General features: G+C 38.6%; 2 protein-coding genes across 2 annotated transcripts; both read left to right on the top strand.

Annotated features, from left to right (window-relative positions):
* Positions 1-1509: 1509 nt before the first annotated feature.
* Positions 1510-6628, top strand: LOC139720388 (actin, non-muscle 6.2-like). The gene is made up of 4 exons (XM_071631752.1): positions 1510-2027; positions 2494-2745; positions 3712-3958; positions 5896-6628. Exons 1-4 carry the CDS (start codon positions 1893-1895, stop codon positions 6414-6416), a joined length of 1155 nt encoding a protein of 384 aa, XP_071487853.1. The 5' UTR covers positions 1510-1892; the 3' UTR covers positions 6417-6628.
* Positions 6629-9969: 3341 nt separating this feature from the next.
* On the top strand, positions 9970-13661 carry LOC139720453 (actin, plasmodial isoform-like). Its single transcript, XM_071631811.1, has 4 exons — positions 9970-10107; positions 10834-11061; positions 11560-11806; positions 13150-13661. The coding sequence occupies exons 1-4, from the start codon at positions 9970-9972 to the stop codon at positions 13659-13661; spliced, it is 1125 nt and encodes a 374-aa protein (XP_071487912.1).
* Positions 13662-22063: the final 8402 nt, after the last annotated feature.

The following is a 22063-nucleotide window of genomic DNA, read 5'->3' as shown; positions in this document are numbered from 1 at the left end:
CATTGCAATGTGGTTAATCAGTACAGGTTAGCCATGTTCAATTGATTTTACGCGAATATGCCAATATGCCTCAGTTAGAATCACAGTAAATATTATAACTGTTATAGAAACTCGAATATGCATTGAAAGTTTGTGAACCAAAAAAAAAAACAAAAACACAAAGAACAAACACCTGCCTAAGCCAGATAGCAGAAAAAGAAATATAAACGTATTTATATCAAATATATAATTTCATATACGTGCATAAAGTATACACGGAATATGCACATATTTCATCCTTTGTAGAGACTTAATCCTCTTCTAACATGAGTCTGAAATTGAGACTAAGTTATGTGCTCGTGAAGGTTACCCCGCTGTGAATTTGCCGAGCAGTCAACTGCAACGTCAAACGGCGTAGTCTTTTGTTATCAGGGTCTGTATTATGAAAACGACAAAGGAGCGTGTAAAACTGTAGCAAAACTACTGTTGGGTTTCAATGCGAAGCAACATGACTGGACTGTAACAGCCTGTAACAGCCTATATTAAATTTTAGAGTATTTCTTCGCATCTGATGAGATCTTTAATGAAATAAATTTTAGTGTCATGATATCACGCTGACTTCATGCCTTCTATTTCTGTATGTGTAGGCCTACATAAGTCATGGAAGGAATAAATATTTCTCACATCAGCAAAAGCGTTGTTGCCAAAAAAAAAAAAAGTGTTAGAATCTGAAAGCGTTCTCGACATTCAAACCCTGGCCGGTGCCCCGTTTTCAAAAGGGGGGATGGGGGGGGGGGGGTACTTCAGACTTCTGGTGCCACTTCCGGTTTCATCAGCTTACAAGCATAAAAAAAACAACAACACACAAAGGCCTTACCGCGCTCACACTTCAATCTTTCTATTTATTTCCAGTCCCCCCCCCCCCCCCCCCCGGTTCCGCCGGCCCTGGTACACTTGAGTGACTGTCGTTGCAAATGTACCACATCGCAGAGAATGTATACTGTACGTCTGTATAAACGACCCCTACAAGACAGCGATAACGCTGCAATGGACACAGGTGAACGACTCAATACATTGTACACGACTATCACATCATCCACATCTTTGTGTTCCTTGTCGAGCGACTAATATGTCAACAAGAATTCCGAGGAGACCAAAAACCAGGAAATAGTAACGAAACTCACTATTCCCACCAGTTACAATGTTAAAAACACAATAACAACAACGACAACAACATCAACAACGACCACTCCTACTAAAATGCACTACTACTGTACGACTGCGACTACTACTACTACTGCTATTGATACTAACTGTACTTCTAATGATAACAATACTGCTAATGAAATTAGTAATAGATAATAATAATCATCATGATAGTAATAAGATGAGCATAATAGGAGTAGTAACGATAATACTGATACTTAGAAATCATCAATATTTCAACGCATGCTCCAGTCACTGCTGACCCTTAACATCCTGCAAATACCAAACTACCACAGCAACTACTGACTCTACTCGGTTCTACTTCCGTGATCAGTTTTACTCACTACTGCTAAATGAACCTCCTTCTCTTGATGAAAATGGTTACAAACCCTTGGATTTTTTTTTTTACTTTTTGTTTACAATAGTTCACTAAACGTTTGATGATTTATGCCGGAGCAAAGGAAACGGAGCGAAGGTAATGACGCAGTTTTGCTGCTTTTGTTGTCATTGTTGTTTCTCTTCTTCTCTTCGATTTTATTTTAGTTTAATTAAGTTTAGTTTTGCTTAATTTCTGTTTTATTTTGTTTTCTTAACCCTGATTCAAGAAAGTTAGACTAGGGACCGAGCAATTTAGGGAACATCTCTGTTCTAGAAAATATTATTCTTTTTGTTTCTTGCATCGGTAGCTAAGACCTGGATGAGATGCCATGGATGATGACGATGATGAGGTGAACAACGCCGTGGTCATCGACAACGGGTCAGGCGTGCTGAAAGCAGGGCTAGCAGGGAATGACTACCCAAGTGTCGTATTTTCATCCGTCGTTGGAAAGCTGAAGAAACAGGTGAAATAAACAACTCTCTCTAACTGCAGTCACATCAAATATTAGAGTTGTGGAATCATTTGTCCCATGTATGCATGGATACCTGACAATGCTGTACGCGTCAATGATAATTACAAGGTCCTTTCTGAGAGCAGTAATAATACTGAATTATTACCCTTGCTAAATAAGACCAAATATCATCGGTTACAGTCCGTTATTCTGAAGGTTCGGTAAATCAACTTATCCCGTTAATCCGAATATGAAAATAGGGTTCGTTTTTTTTTTTTTTTTCAAAGGCTTGTTCCCAAGGTTTGGCAATCCTAAAATGAAAAAAGTCGTTATTTGCAAGGATCGTTAATCTGAAGTTTTGTAATACCGAAGGTTTGATAGTACGCACCTCTTCGTTTTTGGATCAACGAATGATATTAGATTTTGATGTTTGGATTTACGAACTTCACCTCATATTGTCATAACCACTACAATTTAGCCATCTGTACAGTCACTCGAACCGAGTCGACTACCAGTTCGGGAGTATGTCGGGAGCGACGCCCAGAGAAAGAGAGATCTCCTGAACCTCACCTACCCCATCGACCACGGCATGATCAGCGATTGGGACGCCATGGAGACGATCTGGCGTCACACGTTCGACCACGAACTCGGCGTGGATCCCGAACAGCTTCCCGTTCTACTCAGCGACGCACCGCTCAACCCAAGGGACAGTCGAGCCAAAATGGCGCAGGTACTTTCTAAATTCATCTCGACTAGCACATCTTAGTACACACGGCCGGCGGCAAGTTTTTAACAGTGTGTGTGTGTTGGAGGGGGGGGGGGGGGCAGTTTATATTTCTGGTGCCACTTCCGGGTTTCATCAGCTAACAAGCAACAACAAAAAAGACCTTCATCGAAACTTTTCCGGGTTTCTTCAGCTGACTAGCAAATAATTTATGCGTTTAGAAACGTCATTATTGCACAAGTGTTATTAACTATTATCATTATTACATAATGTTTTCTTCTGAACCTCCGTTTTAACGTGTGATTCAGCTGCATTTATAGTTACCAGTCTTCGCACGACTTGTGCCGTACACTGTTGTATAAAATCCGCTCTGTTTGTGCGTGAACCCTTTCCCCTTCCCTTGTCGTAGGCGTATGTATAAAACTGAGCATGTGGGTATAAGCAGTTCAGATTAAGCTTAGTTGGAGTACATACACCCACAGATTAATCCACGCAAAATATATACAATGCCAATACAGAAGTTAAGACATGAAATTGTATCCATCAAACAAACAGGAATTAGATTAGTGGAGTTTGTACGGACCAATTATCAACAGATAGAATAAGAATTTTGATTTGCACGGTTATCCTTTCATTGTAGCAATGACATGGAACTGAGTGGAAAATGGTGTACGACCGTAATTATTATCGTCGAACATCATTTTCGACTAAATTCCATTTTGATGGTCATTTTTGCAATGAAATGATAACCATAAGAATTGAAATTCTTTGTGATTATAAATGGAAACGCACACTATTCATGATCGCCTTTAAGAATCCGTGAATTTCAGACTGAAAACATTGGTCAATTCTGGAACCATCTACGAAATATCACAGGAGATTTATGACGTCAGAAAGAAGATAAAGAAAATTACCTATACTTGTCCCCCTCTCAATGCTTACGTCATTCTCAACTGAATGACGTCATGACAGATCCTGTTTGAGAAGTTTGGAGTGTGTGGCGTACACGTGGTCAACCAGGCCATCCTGTCCCACTACGGGATTGGTCGCACGTGTGACATCGTGGTCGATATAGGCGACAGCGTCATGGACATCGTGCCCGTCTACGAAGGCTTCATCATCCACCAAGCCGTTCAGCGTGTTCACTTCGGTGGACGAGATCTGACGAATCACCTGATGAATCTTCTTAACCAGGGAGAATATTCGTTCTCGACTTCGGGTATGAGATATTTTCGATCTCGTTGTTTTACCCTGCGTTCAGACGATCCCCTGCTGCGAGGGGAATCTCCCGTTTGCCAGGACATCCTCCGGCAATCCCATCGTGTGGACGCTCGGTGGGACATTCTCCTGTCCCCCGGAAAGCTTGTCGAGCCCGGCAACAAATTCTGGTGGGGGACAGAGCGCGCAGCTCATGCAGCTGTTTTCCTCCTAAGTGCGCATGCTCAAAATGCCATTTTGTACGCGCATACGGTGCCTAGCCGTGATTTGTCCCCCGTTCAGCGGGGGATATCAAGACACGTGTGGACGGTCGATCGTAACAAAGATACAATCTCTCTACGCGCTCCCCGCGAAGAGGGGGATCGTCTGAACGCCGAGTTAATGACGTTATCATGTAGGATTGCCAATTATTGATCGATAAGATGCAAGATAGGTACGTCCAAATCAACACGTGCTTCAAAAAAATTTTTGAACGTTGGTGAGGTGATGTTTCCGTTGTAAAGCGTGTGAAAAACTTAAGGTCATTTGAGCAGTTTGTAAACATGGATTAAAATTTTGAATGATGCAAGATGTAACTTATAACTTTCGTATAATGACAAGGTTATGATTGAATGATGTAAGTCATTTAGAAACAGGAGTTAACATTATCTAGCTGCCAAAAAAAAAGAAAGGAATAGCAACATTCTGCGCAAGTGGTGGTCCTTTTTTGGCTCACCTGAGCCAAAGGCTCAAGTGAGCTATTGCGATCGCCCTTCGTCCGGCGTCCGTCGTGCGTCGTGCGTCGTCCGTCTTCCGTCGTGCGTCGTGCGTCGTGCGTAAACTTTTTACATTTTCATCTTCTTCTTGAAAACCCCAGGACCGATTTTCCTCAAACTTGGCAGGTAGCATCCCTAGGAGGTTAGGAACTCAGTTTGTTAAAATGGGCATCATGTCCCACCCAGGGGGCCCCCAGGGGGCCCAAACCCTCCAAAATTAGGGAATCTGTAAAAATCTTCTTCTCTAGAACCAGAAGTGATAGAGCTAAGTTAGTACTATGAGTTAGTACATTGATGACTGTAGTTTCAAGTTTGTTCATGGCAGAATCAGGGGTGCCCCCTTTAGGACCCAGGGGAGGGGGTGAGGCGGGGTCCTAATGGGGCCTTAATTGTACATTTTTATCTTCTTCTTGAGAACCTCATGACCCATTTTCACCAAATTTGGCAGGTAGCATCCCTAGGGGGTTAGGATCTCAATTTGTAAAAATGGGCACCATGCCCCACCCAGGGGGCCCCCTAGGGGGGGGGGAGGGCCCAAACCCCCAGATAAGGAATCTTTAAAAATCTTCTCTAGAATCAGAAGTTATAGAGCTAAGATAATACTATTAGTATCATTATGAGTGAGTACATTACTGACTGTAGTTTCAAGTTTGTTCATAGGAGATCCAGGGGTGCCCCTCTTGGGGGCGGGGCGTTGGGAAGGTCCAAATGGGGGCCTGAATTGTACATTTTCATCGTCTTCCTGAAAACCTCATAATGTATTTTCGTCAAACTTGGCAGGTAGCATCCCTAGGGGGTCAGGATCTTAATTTATAAAAATGGGCTCCATGCCCCACCCAGAGGGCCCCAGGGGGCCCCAATCCTTCCAAATTAAGGAATCGTAGAAAATTTGGGCCCTTATTGTACATTTTAATCTTCTACTTGAGAATGCCTGGTCAAATTTTGGTAGAGCTGTGAATAATTTAGATTAGTGAATGCGTGAAAGGTGAACTTGCGATACTCAGGTGAGCGCTAGACTCGCGGGTCTCTTGTTTATGAACTATTGGAAAAGGGGAATTGATATTTTGTAGGTTTCCTCGTGATGTCACAATTATGCACATAAATGAAATTTGCATGACAATAGATCAATAGTAGAACAAAGGATACATATTTCTCTCCTTTCGTTCATTCACAAACATTACAGGTGAGTGGGAGATTGTCAAGGAGATAAAGGAAACTTTTGGCTACGTCGCACTAGATTTCGAAGACGAAATGGTTACCTCTTCCAGCTCAACTTCGATTGAGAAGAATCATGCCCTTCTGAACGGCGACAGCGTCACCGTGGGCAAGGAGCGATTCCTCGCCAACGAGCCGCTCTTTCAACCCCGACTTGCTGGGCTCGATCACCCGGGCATCCACGAACTCGTAAAGCGCAGCATCGACAGGTGCGACATCGACTTCCGCAGGGATCTCTACTGCAACATCGTCCTCTCCGGGGGCGCCTCCTTGACGGAAGGGTTGTCGGAGCGACTCCGGCAGGAGATATCCGCCATGGTGTCTCCTAAAATGAGAGTGCATGTAGTGTCCCGACCCGAAAGAGCAATCTCCACCTGGATAGGTGGTTCTGTTCTCGCCTCTCTGTCGAGGTTTGAAAAGATGTGGGTCACGAAGAGAGACTACGAGGAATACGGACCGAACAGTATCCACATGAAATGTGTCAATTAGTGCATGTTGAAAACTGAACAATACGAGTACAGTTTTGAAAAGGAGGCGGATGTATCTTGAAAAACTCGGGGTTCGTGAAATTGAAATATCAATGCATTTTCTTTTGCACTTGTATGTATAAAATCACCTGTTGGCGTATGTTTCTCTGAATCAATAGATTATTTGTGTCTGTCTCTCCCCCTTATACCAGTGATGATGTGGGAAGACGGAGGAGAAAGGGGAGGACAGAACTTCTGCCATCTGCCAAAATATATGGTGGAATTGTGTATCTTTTTCAAAGATGGCATCTGTGCGATACTGCAACTGTGGCAGTAAAACAAGAATGGTCAAGAGTAATGAACAAAATGGAAGTTTAGAATGATCTTTTTCAGAGCTGCTTTAATTCTATACAAAATTTATGACATCTAGTTAATATCTCAAGGTATTCTTTATATGGTAAAGGCAAATACAGCTCGTTGGAAATGTATAAAACTATGCCAAACAAAAGTTGATGCGGAGAATGACTGAGAGAGAGAGAACGAAAAAAAAAGTGCAATATCATTTTAATTTTACGCTAGCCAATTATCATATTGGTCGCGGTAGATAAAAAAATGTTAATGCATTTTAAGTAAGCATGTGTATCAGAATAAACGAAGTCTTTTTTTGTAAACTGCTCGCGGATCAGGCGGTCTTATTGGACGATGAATGATCACATGATCCGTGATTGGGCAGCTTATGATGGTCTACGTGACAACTGAGTATATGAATATAAGAACGACCTAAGTCCATGGAAGACCTTTTCGAGTAACCGAAAAAAAAACTTCATATCTTTTTTATTTGTCCAATAATATTCTATTTAACTGTGATGGGAAGGCAACATTGTATACACAAATTAGAACATATATCATTATGACAATTAACAGTTACATTAATTGTGGAGAGGCCATTTTGTGTGGTGGACTTGGATCGTTCTTTGATTCATATACATGATATTCTGCTATAGAGATGAGAGAAGGATGAGAGAGGGCGCTATAATATGAATGTAAGAATGACCCAAGTCCTTCATTCTTACATTAATATAAGATTTAACTCATTCATTTCAGGCACTTCCGGGGGTAATTAGGATTTATCATTTATACGCAGGATGAGTCCATGCATAAGCTACAATTTCCCATGTCAAACTGAATTTGGCCAAAAATTGGACTTGGTCGTTCTTATATTCAGGTCTTCAACTGCATGATGGGACGGTGTATGGTTGAACGGCGCCGGTATGATCGGATGTCATATAATCAGGCTGTGTATTTGTTATGAAGGAGGATGCATATAATCCTTTGGGGTATTTTTTTTTTTTTTTTTTTGGTGCTCTGTGGTGCCAAATAGAGATTAACCCTTTTGTACCTTTTTTAATCAAGAAAAATAATAACGTATGGTGCATCATAATGGGCGTTAGAAGTAACTTGATGGCGGCAGCAATATCGATGCATGTCCTGGGTCAGGCATATAAGCACGCCTCGTGTAACTCAAGAGTTTCAAACATCAGCAAAATACTGAAATAAAGATTGAAAAAAAAAAAAGAATATGAAATACTGTATTTTGTATGTTTGCATATTAGCCTTTAGTAGAGAGAAATTTAGAGATAAAAAATCAAAAGCAGAAAGTCAGATATCAAAAAATGCAAGCAGAGAGACAGACAGACAGACAAAAAATAAACGAGATGCAGAGAGATACATGTACTACCTTATTTCTTTTTAATAAGAGGGACACCAACAGTTTGTGTGTGTGTGTGTTCCCCTCTGTTTGATGTATTTGCTTTTTCTTCATCCCTCTTTTATACAAATTCTTCCTTTTTCATTTGTAATACGCTGTATTGACAATATGGAATTTATGTTGTCATAATGAAATCTGTATTATTTTGCGATTAACTTTTGTATATTATTATTGTTCATATTAAAAAGAAAGAAAGATAAAAATTGGCAAATACAAAAAAAAAGAAATGTGTGTGTGTGGTTAGTTGTTTATGTATGTTTTTTTTTTTTGTTTTCTGGCAGTGGACTATCACAGGCAGGTGAAGTTAATCCAAATCGTAATCGTGCGAGAAAGAGAAACGACAGTGAAACGAAAGGAAGAGAAATACAATGCATTATGCACTTGAGGGTACATAGAAATACCCTGCAATTATATTATGGCCACAGTTCGGTGGGAGTCACACTCTGTTGTAGTCGATATAGGCAAAGATTCCGCAACGGAAGTATTGCGGAAGAAAACATCAACAACAACAAAAAGAAAAAACAGAACAAGTCCAAGGCTATTAGAATATTGTTCTACAGGTCAAATGCACAAGAACAGTGGTGACTGAACCATGTACATGACATTGTGATGTCTCATAGGCAGTGTGTGTGGACAAAGTTGGACCGATTTAATCATGTTAATGGTTCCCAACTATGCAAAGGATAGTAAACTGCGGAAGAATAAGCTGCTTTTTGCTCGAAATATGGCATAGCGCGTGTACTTTACCAAGCAACCCGACAGTGTATGCACTGTCGCTGAATATGGGTTTTCCAGCCGTTTTCCACTATCTCATCTATCACTTTGTCTTTGTTATTATTGCTTAGGTTCTCTGTTTGTAAACTTATGCTCGTACTGTTTAATGATATTAATTTTGTCTTGTTTGTATAGTTTGTATAACATTGCATTTCTGTAAACTCTGTATCTTTGTAGAGTTATTTCATTTGTATGCTTTTTATGACGGGAAATAAAACCAAACCAACCAAACCAACTATAGGGTTCATCAACTGGAGTGTAGGCTGCAGATATTTCACCATTATTATCAGAATACCATTGGAATACACTTTTCTAGTGTGTAGAACAGGTAGTGCATACTGCAGACTTTTTCATTTAAAAAAACTAGCAATGTAAACACTAGTTTTTGTTGCCAGTACTGGTTATAATTCGTGCTAAACATATAGATAGAGCCTATCTACACAACAATAGGGGCTATGACTATCACTACTACTACTACTACTACTGCTACTACTACTACTAATGATATTAATACCACCATCACCACTTACTACTAGGCCTACTACTATCATACTGCAGTGACGGATCCAGGCGGGAGTGGGGGGGGGGGGGGGTGCGCCGGGCTCACGTCTTCTCTTTATTTTTTGCTTTAAACACAAGAAATAAAGATTTAAAAAAAAGTAATTCCGAGATCCGCCCCCACTACTGCTACTTCTACTACTTACTGCAACTACTTACTACTACTTCTACTACTACTACTACTACTATATAGTACTACTACTACTACTACTACTGCTACTACTACTACTACTGCTAGAGATACTAGTACTTAACTGAATATAGTATTACTCACACACTATTACTACTACTACGAATAGTAATAACAATAGTGATAATTATGACAATGATGATGCTACATCTGACCTGTCAGCTTGACATGTAAGGATAAAGATGCTCAGGAGAAGGTAATATCATTATTTTATCTTCTGAATTTCTTTTGTGTTCATTGTCTGCAGTACCATGTCCAACAAATTGAGGTAAATATTAGAACCGAATGGCTGACCCAGTCGACGGCTTTGATTTCCCCGCCGTCGTCATCGACAACGGATCCGGGACGTGTCGGGTGGGTTTTGCTGGCGAAGATCATTGCGTGGCGGTGTTCTCGTCCGTCGTCGGGAAACCATTATCCATGGTGAATACCACTGTTTGACAATTTGATCCAAAGACTTGATTCCAGAACATGCCGAGTATTTAAACCGATATAAATTACAGTGTCTGGCCAGTAAAGTATACAAGAGTACAAGAGTGCACCCTGTACTTTGATAATGATGCAGATAATGAACACTACCCTAAAAAAAAAAATCAATCAATTTCACTTAGCAAACATGTGCAATATTGCGAAACAGTAAGCAAGTTCGTGGAATATTCTAAACCGTGTGCACCTAATTCTAACCCATAAAATCAATTGAAGTGCTGCAATCTTTCTGGCTTTGAACATACTTATTTTACAATATTACCGAAATATAATTTTCAAGCACTTAGTTACGAGCCAAATGTCTGTTATTTCTCTATTTATTATTATTTTTTTTTTACTTAGTTACTTTCATGTGTGTTTGTTTACTACTTTTTTCTTTATTTGTTTGCTGGTTTGCTTTGTTTGGTTGGTTTTTGTCTCTTGGTTTAGCCTTGCTTAATCATTTCCGGCCGGACACGCATTGTGATAGTGCAGTTCATGCGTCCCATGGGTAAAGAAAGTCATCGCACATTCCAATGTGATTCATTATTATAGTATATCATGCTACGTTGAGGATAACTTTTTTGTTGTTGTTGTTTCCTGGACGCATAAACGTTTAGGAATGAGATTGTTCACCAACTTGACTTTCCCCATATAAGATTACTGTCTTGCCGACTTCAACAGGTGCCGTTATCAAGGGGCGAGTACATTGGAGACCACGCCCAGAGAAAGAGAGATCTCCTCAGCATCCGCTACCCCATCGAGCACGGGATCGTGGCCGACTGGGACGGTATGGAGAAGGTGTGGTCCTATGCACTCAGCAACAAGCTCCACGCCTCCCCCGACCTCAACCCGATCTTGATGTCGGAGGCACCGCTAAACCCGAAGGCCAACCGGGAAAAGATGGCACAGGTGGGTTTCTTACTTTACTGTCAGTTGCTTGTAGAAAAAAAAAAAAGTTGTTACAGCAACTGCCTTTTAATTTTTTTTTAATCTACACAACCATTATAAATAATCCCTCACACTGCATTTGCATAAAAGTTAGCGTCCCACTCTTTAGTGAGTGCTCCGTAATTCATCGTTAATTGATTGTCCACACAGTTTTAGCTCATGGAACGATACTCCAAACTACATGCAATGAACATTGAAGAAGGTCGTGGTGTCTTTTCAGTCGTTGGAGCTAAACTACGCTATCTCTGCACTGAAAATATGTCGCGTAAGAATAATTGGTATCCTAGTGCTGCCATGTCGGGTGAGAAAAAGTTGTAAGTTTTGTGATTCTTGTTTGTTGGTTTTGCTTCCATGTCTTTTTGGTCTAATTCTCACCTCACCGATATGGTGTTACGTCGTTACCACGCGATTGACCTGTAAATAATATGTATAATCCAAATCCCTCCTTCACTGCAACAGGTGATGTTTGAGAAGTTTAATGCGACTGCCTTCTACGTGGCCAACCAAGCCGTCCTATCCCACTTCTCGTCCGGGACGACCTCGCTCCTCGTCGTCGATATCGGCGACGGTGTCATTGACGTCATGCCAATCTACCAAAGTCACATCATTCGGCGCGGCGTGCAGCGGGTAGACTTCGGCGGAAGAAACCTAACGGATTACTTGATGAGGCTGCTCAGCAATCAGGGATACTCATTCACAACGACAGGTAAGTGTAGGAATCCATGCATTTGACCTGGGTCCCATTTCATAAAACTTGTTATCAGTGACAACTGCCACATTCTTATGACAAATTTGCTCACAGCCAATCAGATGCAAGGATTTCAGTAGTTTATAACAACTAATCGTAACTTGTTATTAACAGCAAGTTTTATGATACGGGGCCCTGATTTCGACTCATATGTGTCTAACCTAAGAATTCTAATTCTAATTCTAAATAAGAATCATTAATTCGGAGGCTTGTTATTCCGAAAGGTCCGTTAATTCGGAAATGAAATTAGGTTCCTTATTCCGAAGGTTCGTTAATCAGAAAAATAAATTTCGTTATTTCTCACCTTCTTTTCATTTTCGGATTAACGATAGAATAGCGAACATCACCCAAGTTTGACGTACGAGTCACGCAATGTTGAAGGATTGCGGAGCATTGTATTTCTTGTTACCATGACAAAATGTACATTGTTTCTTTTTTTTTCTATAATATCATTCGTGCATATACTTTATACATTGTATTCGACGAACTGTCCTTATCAGATGAATGAAAGCCGAATTGACAACTTGTATTGCTTTGAATCATGTTTCTTGTTCTGCTTTGATGGAAATAAATGAAATATTTCAATTGAATTAAATTGAATTGAAAAAAGATCGTATGTTTTATGGTTAAAGGGAAGATAAACCCCACAGCAATGTGGATTGAGTGAAAGCAGCAACATTAGTAGAACACATCAGTGAAAGTTTGAAGAAAATCGGACAATTGATGCAAAAGTTATGAATTTTTAAAGTTTTGATGTTGGAACCGCTGGATGAGGAGACTACTAGAGGTTATGACGTATGAGTGGACAAAAATACCAAGAAAATATGAAAAAAAAATTGCAAAAATCCATTCTTCATTAAAATTACAAATTCCATCAACTTGATATTGACATAATGTTAAGGGTAGCAATTATTCCCCCTGCTTTCTGAAAGCGGTTGGTCCATTGCTCTTTCATAATTCTAGAAAAGTGAAGTTTTGTTGAATTTCCTTTATATTTTCTTTGTATTGTTGTCCACTCATACGTCATATCCTCTAGTAGTCTCCTCATCCAGCGGTTCCAACACCAAAACTTTAAAAATTCATAACTTTTCATCGATTGTCCGATTTTCCTCAAACTTTCACTGATGTGTTATATAAATGTTGCTGCTTTCACTCAATCCACATTGTTCTTTGGGTTTACCTTCCCTTTAAGTATTAATGAGTAAAATACTCGGATTTTCGTTAGGAGAGTTTTTTTTCATTATAATTGTGCAAAACCTCCCTCACGCATTCGTGCCTGTTCTTATCTCCGTCTTACATAGCTGACAGAGAACTGCTTCGAGAAATAAAAGAGAAATTCGGCGCAGTTGCAATGGACTATGAACACCAGACGCTTTCCGACAAGTGTTCTCCGATTTTCTACGAGTACGGCGATGACCAGTTTATCAAACTTGGCCGCGAACGATATCAAGTCGCCGAGCCGCTCTTTCGGCCCTCACTGCTCGGTCTCCCAAGCCCGGGCATTCATGAGCTCATCTACGATAGCATCATGAAGAGCGATGTGGACTGCCGAAAGGACCTGTACAAATACATATACCTCTCCGGTGGCTCGACTTTGTTTGAAGGGTTCGCCGATCGTTTGAGGAAGGAGTTGGCCGAGTTGGCACCGGCCGCGGTGAACATCACTGTGAAACCGGCAGACGACAGGGACGCAGCAGTCTGGATTGGTGGATCGATCATGGCATCGATAGCTAGAATGGAAGGGATGTGGGTTAGGAGAGAGGAATATGAAGAGTATGGACCGAACATAGTTCATCAGAAATGCGTTAACTGAGTAAGATTTGGGTTTAAATAACGAGTAATGCATTCCCTTTGCAAACAGACATTGTACCAGCGTCACGTCCATTTTTTTTTTCTTGTAAACAGTCAGTCTGTTAAAGTAGAGTTCTTCATTATCTTCTGCATCTTGCGTGTATCCTTCGACAAGTGTAAGGACAAACAACTCAATAAGCAATTGCATTTTCAAGGATGCCAATGCAAACTCGTGCTCTTAAAAAAAGAAGAAGAAGAAGAAGAAAGAAGTTGTCGCTGAGTGGACGTTAGGGGCCTATACTCCAAGCTATCCTGTGAGGAGGTTGATGTTATCCAAGGGGAAAATATTTGCATGTAAAAGACAATGTATTACCTAAAAAGTCGAGGGCATTAGGTAGTGACATGCACTATCGTATGTTAATATATCTATCGTTTTTACAACCTCCGCACAGTCATGACAGTAGACCAAATGTATATCAAATTGCATACGAGTTTTTCATTGTTGTTGACGAGGCATATCGGACCTTCTACATAGCACGTCTCTGAAACATAAAATTATAGTCATGATTATTCCTATTAGTGGAGCGGCATAGCCGAACAATTGTGCATTTTGTGATAAAACACGAAATTTCGCACACAGGTTGACAATCACGTTCAGATTAAATTTAGATATTGGGCCATCGTAAATAGCGCCCTCAACGTCCATGGCAGCCATTTTTCAAAATGGCTGCCATAAATGCCATGTTTTCGTAAAATCTGCTAATTTTAGGAGAGAAAAGTCAATAAAATTTTGGTTACGAATGGTAAATTACATTCAAATTAAATCTAGATAATGGGCCATCGGAAATAGTGCCCCCAACGGCCATGGCAGCCATTTTTTTCAAATTGGCCACCATAAATGTTATTTTTTCAAAAAATTTGCTAACTTCAGAAGGGAAAGCCAGTTAGATTTTGCAAGCAAGTGGGAAATTACATTCAAAATGAATTTAAATATTTGGCCACTGTTAATTGCGCCCTCAACGTCCATGACAACCATTTTTCAAGATGGCTGTCTAATGTGCCAAGATGGCTGTCTAATGTGCCACTTTTTCGATGATTTTGCGAATTTCAGAAGGGAAAAATTAATAAGATTTTGCCCATAAATGTTAATTACATTCAAAATAAATCTAGATATTGGGCCATCGGAAATTGCGCCCTCAACGGCCTCCATAAATACGTTTTTTGTTAAAAATTGCAAATTTCAGAAGGGAAAGCCATTTTTGTTCTTTTTTTTTTGTTGCAAACAAGCGGGAAATCATATCCAAAATAAATCCAGATATTGGGCAATTGAAAATTGCGTTCTCGTTGGCTATGGCAGCCATTTGTTTTAATGGGCACCATAAGTGCCACTTTTTCCTTTAAAAAAAAAAAAGCTAATTTCAAAAGGAAAAAAAAATTGGGAAATGATATTTAAAATAAATCTCGATATTGGGCCATCAGAAATTGCGGCCTTAACGGTCATGAAAGCCATTTTTTTCAAAATGGCCGCCATAAATGCTATATTTTCGAAAAGATTTATTAAATCAGAAGGGAAAGCCAACAAGATTTTGCAAACAGTTTGAAAATTACATTCAAAAGTAAACTTATTGGGCCATTGCAAATTGCCCCCTCAATGGCCATTCCAGCATTTTTTCAAAATGGCCACCATGAATGTTGTTTTTTTTTCGTAAAGTGTTGCAGACGTCAATCAGAATTTCCACAAAGGTGGAAAATTACATTCAAATTGAATTTGATAGTAGGCCATCCAAAAGTGCACGCTCAACAGCCATACCAGCCAAATTTCAAAACAGCGGCCATGGATGCCCCCTCCCTCTTTTTTTTTTTTTTTTTTTGCAAAAATTTGCTGATGTCAGAAGGAAAAGTCAATAAGACTTTGTAAACAAGTTGAAAATTATGCTCACAAATAAATTCAAGTATAAGGTCTTCTTAGAAGGCGCCCTCAAGGGCCATGCTTACCACCATGGATGTCCGCTTCTTTTTTTTTCTTTTTTTGTTGAAAGATTTGCGAATTTCAGAGAGAAAATCAATGAAATTTGTACATATGTTTAAAGTCATATTCAAAAGAAAATAATATCTGTGGTCATTACAAATGGCACCATCCACGACCATGGCAGCCATTTTCCAAATGGCCACTATAGTTGCTATTTATTTCTTGAAAATATAATGATGCCAGAAGAAGACAATTCAATTTCTTATGCAAATTGACAAAAGACATTCAAATGAATTCAAGTTTGAATTTGAATTTGAAATGAAGATATTGAGTCTCCATTTAAACATCGTCCCCAAGGGCTATGGCAGCTCTTTGTCAAAATGGCTTCCACACACTCTTTTTTTTATTTGCTTATTCCAGAAGAAAAAAGCAATAGAATACTGCTAAACAGCCATAATATCTAATGCAATCTGGTGTTCAAAGAAATTTAGATTTAAAAAAAAAAGATTTCATTGATGGGTTAGTTCTAAATTCATGTTTTCAGTTTAGTTCTAATTGCAGTATTTCGCGTGTGACGGCTAACAGTATATGGATATCAAATGCATGTTTTTTATGGAAGCATAGCAAGTAAATTAGCTTTTTTTCCGTAAAGTGCAAGGCCATTTTTTTCGTATCTGTCTTAAGAATAATTATTTAGGAAGTTACATTTTAGAATAGATACACGTCATATAGTCCCATATATTCAATGATAATGGTGTTAGTGTCAAAGTTAATGAATGGCGCCATTATCCCTGGATATTCATATTACTCTTTTTCGGAAAATCTTCATGTTTGCCACCTAAGATATGCATTCATCATTGGTGAGATATTCAATCGCTAAGCATTTGCCTTGTTTATTTTAGTTGTTCCTCAGATGATTTCTTTAACACCATATTTCAGATTATATAATGTCTGTGAGTATTCTACTGTCTTCTCCTTCTGAAGTTAAGCAAATTTTCACGACAAAAAAGAAGAAGAAGAGGGTATTGCAGCCATTTTGACAAATAGCTGAAATAGCCATTGAGAACTCAGTTTATGGTGGCTCAATGTCTAAACTTCTTTGTATGTAATTGTTAACTTGAGCAAAAAATGTTTATTGTCTTCTTCCGGCATTAGGACATCTTCATAAAAGAAAAATGGCATCTATGACAGCTATTTTAGAAAATGGTTGCAATTACTATTATAAGCAATTTTTTTCTTCTTAAAAATTTGCGAAGGAACAATTCCTAGAGTTAATGCAATCTAGATATATTGCTTGATTTTAAACGTGATTTTCAATTTATGTACACATTTGTCGACTTTTCTTTCTGAAATTACCATTTTGTAAAACAAAATGATTATGACAATGGCAGCCATTTTGGAATAGGGCGGCCATGGCCGTTGAGGGTAGTATTATAGTAATCTAATACAATATTTATTTCAAATATAATTTTCAAATTGTGTGCAAAATCTTATTGACTCTTCTATTTGTGAAATCAGGAAATAAAAAATAATGGAATCCATAGTGGCGATTTTGAAAAATGGCTGCAATGGTCATTGAGGGAGCTACTTACAATAATGTAATATATAGGCGCAAGATATATTTCAAACGAATTTTTTAAATCGAGTGCAAGATCTTGACTTTTCCTTCTGGAATTAGTTAATTCGGAGAAAAAGGTGGTATTGGGCTCACACCCGTAAATACAAGGGAATGCCCCAGGCCCCTTCACAAATTCGTACCAAAGATACCAAAATAAATGAAGAAAAAAATTGATTAAAAATCAATGATGTAGTTTGGCAAAAAACTGAATAGCTGTAGATATTGAGTATGAATTCCTCTACAAGTTGCATTTTGGTTGGAAGATGAAAGCTTTTCTGGTGGAATTTGAGGGGACTATATTTCATTGGGTACGTGTACGGAAAATGGGTGATTTTTTGAGTGATAAGAACTCGTAGTCTGGATTTGCGGACCCCTGGACAGAATTTGAACTGAATTATCCACCCTGAGAATTTGATGGATGAAAGGGTATATCTAACCTATCCAGGTTAGTGAAGCTGAAACACCTCATTTCTCCCAGCTGTTTCACAGAATTTTTTGAAATTTGATTTTTAACACACATCCCTATGGGGAAATATTTATGGGTGTGAGCCCTATTATGGCAGCCAATTTTAAACATGGCCGCCATTGGCGTTGAGGGCGCAATTTGCGATGGCCCAACATCTACATTTATTTTGAATTTTATTTCCCACTCGTTTGCAAAATCTTGTTGATTTTCCCTTGTGAAAATTTGAATTTTTTTGCCAAAAAAAAAATGCATTTGTGGCGACCATTTTGAAAAAATGGCTGCCATGACCGTAAGAGGGCGCAATTTGCGATGGCCCAATATCTGAATTTATTTTCCCGTCTGAAATTTGTAACATTTTAAGAAAACTGGCATTTATGGCGGCCATTTTGAAAAATTCCTGCCATGACCGTTGAGGGCGCAATTTGCGATGGCCCAATATCTGAATTTATTTTGAATGCTATTTCCGACACGTTTGCAAAATCTTATTGATTTTCCCTTCTGAAATTTGTAAATTTTTACAAAAAATGGCATTCATGGCAGCCATTTTGAAAAATGGCTGCCATGGCCGTTGAGGGCGCAATTTGCGGTGGCCCAATATCTAAATTTATTTTGAATGTTATTTCCCACTCGTTTGCAAAATCTTATTGATTTTCCCTTCTGAAATTTGAATTTTTTTACGAAATATGGCATTTATGGCAGCCATTTTGAAAAATGGCTACCATGGCCGCTGAGGGCGCTATTTACGATGGCCCAATATCTGAATTTATTTCAAATGTCATTGTCAACATGTGTGCGAAATTTGGTGCTTTTATCATAAAATGCACAATTCCTCTAATTTTTCAAGCTATGCCGCTCCACTATATGAGAAATGAATAGGAGACGATGAACATAAAGAGGCAATGGTAATAAAATGAGTTTAAAGAGGCAAGGCAAGTAATATCATGTACTATATATTATGTTTTGTTTATTTTGTGAAATATGAAAAAAAGGTAAATTCAATTCAATTTTCTTTTCAATGACAGCGATAGACAGAATGACCTAGAGAGAGAGAGAGAGAGAGAGAGAGAGAGAGATAGACAGACTCACAGACAGACAACCAACATAAAGACAGACAGAAAGAAGTGCATTTATATTAACTTTCCTGTTAAGTGATACGGGTATAGCATGTAATCTCCTTCCAACAAGTATTCATGTATATGAATTGCTTTGTAAGTACGTTGATATGATTTCTTTTTTTAAATCAGGTATTTTCGTCTTTCTTTACCTTTCTCTGTTGTTATTTTCTCACAGGACTGCGTCAGGAAGATTTTTTCTTTTCCCGCGTCACGTAGTGATGACTTTATTTTGTATGCAATACAAAAAGGGCTACTAGTAGAGAGTTAAGTCAATCATAATTTCATCGTTTTGTCAATCCATGTCACCAAAACCTTAAAATAGTAAATACAGCCTCAAATGGACGTGTGCATTTTTTTTTTTTGGTGGTTATCGTCAAAATTGTCGTTTATCGATATTTGTTATGGATATTATTACCAGAATTGCTTTTATTGTTATTATTAAGAAAAAATAAAGTAAAAATAAAATCGTCTCCTTTCCACCCTTTTATTTCAATTACCAAGACATAAACCAATATTTTATCTGATGATTAATTTCTCTATATACAATCTACAATATTCACAAATATATATATATAAGTAACAAAACTGGAACAAAGTTCATGCTGTATTCACCAACGGTTTATTTCTGCACACAAATTTCCGAGCGTCTCGCCGCCTTTTCTCAAGTGTTGATACAGAAAGGGCGAGACGCTCGAAAATTTGTGTGCAGAAATAAACCGTTGGTGAATACAGCATATGAACTTTGTTCCAATTTTGTTACTTATCTTTTTATCTTGCCAACGCGTGGACAACCTAATCAACATATATATATACAGTGTATCATGAAATTCGAAAGTTAATGTTGCCCAAATATTCTGTCATATCATGCCTTTTGGGATATTGCCCCTGACATAGACGACGACGGAAAAATCTCCCAAAATGAGAATTTTTTGTAACTTTGCATCGACATAATACGTTGCACATAATTATGAAATTGTGAAAGAAAAAGAAATCCTCCTAGACGACCCGAGTGTTTTCATCGTATAGAGCAGGCTGGATAACCTGACATCGATAAGTACAACACGTACAGAAAGTACATGGTATACCATAACAAAAGAAAATTCGCCGAGATACATAATCTAGCATTTCATAAAAATGGCGTTTCCTCAGACAACACTGTTGTATAAAATGCTTTGTTTAGATATGCAGATGCATATCGTGATTTTGAAATAGATAATGGATATCCAAACGGGAAGGGGGAAATATTCAAGTAACAGAAAAGACAAATAATATGCCAGATATAAAATAGCTTGTGCACATTGGCTATGGTTTTTTTTTTTGTACTTCATTGGGTTGAAAGAATTTTTGACTTTAAGAAGTTTGTGTGTTTGTGTGTGTATCTTTTGTGTGTGCGTACGAGTAAAGTTTCTGTATAGATAATTTAAGATGTAGGTTGTGATTCTCGGGCTATGTGCCGTTTGATTTTTTTTAATCGTTTGATTAATAATCATTGTCGATTGAATATTGTTTATAATTATACTCGTACATTCAAGATTATTTTTTCTTTGTTATGTACAAGTTAAGATATCAAATAAAGATTATGATTAAAATTAGCAGATAAATAAAATGTGTGAGTGTGTGTGTGTGTGTGTGTGTGTGTGTGTGTTAACATGACGGGAATGTGTATTTCAAGAAGAAATTTGCGAAGTGATATTTTCTCCGTTGCACAGATTTTCATGCATCTTTCTTATGCTTCATCTCAAGTGGTTATCCTTAAAGTCATATTTTCACGTGTATATTTCACTGCAGAAGATAAAATAATTTATGAATCAATAATGTGGCCATTAATAGGCTTTCATGAGTTGTCGACGACAATTCTACGATTGGCTGCCGATACACAGCCCATGGCATTAATGTAAATACTTATGTATTTTCGTTTGCCCAAAGTACCATACCTCGGATTTGAATAAAATAGAAGTCAGCTTTGAATTTGTTTACTAGTATTTCAACTAGTTTGAGACTTCTATGTAGCATCCAACCTCATTGAATCAGTAAAAGCTCGTTAGGTTTTTGTTTTAATTGTGTGTTTTTTTGTTGCTGTTGTTTTTTGTTTTGTTTTTTAATGATCGAAATACCCACAGGCAAATTTTCCTGAATGTGTCTGGAAACGAAGACTAATTCGCGGGAACACGCTTGACATCCGCCCATCCCAGTGTGTTAAACCGCTGCTAGCAGCCGATTCTCGGCACTCAATACACCGCAGATTCTCTGTCTGTACAGACTCCATTGCTTGTTTGTGACAGGTTACCAGCATTTGTACCGTGCACGCAGAGAGCGCTGAAACAGCTCTGTTGAGTCCATGCTAATGCATGTACTTTCGTTTTTGTATTTCTAGTATTGCTTCGAAAACTGGGCCAAAAATCGCCGTCATATTATCATGTCAGGTAAGTGTGTATCGACAAGCCTGTGAAATGTTTGTATACTGCATTGCCATTGTGCCCCGAGTGCCCAATCCCGTTTGTGTGATGGATACAAGCTTCGCGTATACGTACGTGTAATTAAAAGATAACCTCCGGATTCATGCTCCATGTCTACGGACCATGATTGTCGCTCTACCCGAGTTCCTACAATCAAATGTTTTAATTGTCAATCTGTAGACCACTAAGAGGAAAAGGAGTAGAATATGAAGATCCCATCGCAGGACATGCTATAGACAAGATGAATACGTTTTCTGTAGCGATTATATGTGGTGTGAGGAAATTGTGACAACTGAGGCATACGTATACGACTTGTAAGGAGACTCTACTCGCTCGTGTTTGGGGGACGTTTGTGTTTTGCACTGTAGTCTTTAGAAATAGACCTTATAGTTGGTCAGGTCATGCTTATAGAAGAGTGTGTCTGTGGATGTAGTGAGCAAGGCAGTTAAACGGGATGAAGTTTAAAGTCAGCGATTTCTCTTTTTTATTCATTTTTAAACACATACCGTCGTACTTACAAAATTCCACAACAAAAACTATAAAATGATTTTTCATGAAAATAACACATTCCATCAACTTGAACTGACATTTAATAGCAATTATTTCCCCTGCTTTTTGAAAGCGGTTAGTCAAGTGCTCTGTCATTATGCTAGAAAAGTGAATGTTTGTGGAATTCCCTTTTTATTTTCTTTATATTGTCCACACATGACGTCATAACCTCTAGTAGTCTCCTCGCTTCATCCACCGCTTCCAACACCAAAACTCTAAAAAAAAAAAAAAAAAAAAATCACATATTTTGC

This window comes from Diadema antillarum, unplaced genomic scaffold, assembly GCF_040938485.1.
Source record: "Diadema antillarum isolate AM-2024a unplaced genomic scaffold, OU_Dant_1.0 scf00000128, whole genome shotgun sequence".
NCBI lineage: Eukaryota > Metazoa > Echinodermata > Echinoidea > Diadematoida > Diadematidae > Diadema > Diadema antillarum.
This window is presented reverse-complemented; position numbering and strand designations above follow the sequence as displayed.

Bases quoted from the DNA above. Each gene is read 5' to 3' on its own strand.
- LOC139720388 (XM_071631752.1), top strand. From the start codon at position 1,893: ATGGATGATGACGATGATGAGGTGAACAACGCCGTGGTCATCGACAAC. The intron at 2,028-2,493 runs GTGAAATAAACA...ACTACAATTTAG, and splicing joins TTGGAAAGCTGAAGAAACAG to CCATCTGTACAGTCACTCGA. The intron at 2,746-3,711 runs GTACTTTCTAAA...ACGTCATGACAG, and splicing joins GTCGAGCCAAAATGGCGCAG to ATCCTGTTTGAGAAGTTTGG.
- LOC139720453 (XM_071631811.1), top strand. From the start codon at position 9,970: ATGGCTGACCCAGTCGACGGCTTTGATTTCCCCGCCGTCGTCATCGAC. The intron at 10,108-10,833 runs GTGAATACCACT...CGACTTCAACAG, and splicing joins TCGGGAAACCATTATCCATG to GTGCCGTTATCAAGGGGCGA. The intron at 11,807-13,149 runs GTAAGTGTAGGA...CGTCTTACATAG, and splicing joins ATACTCATTCACAACGACAG to CTGACAGAGAACTGCTTCGA.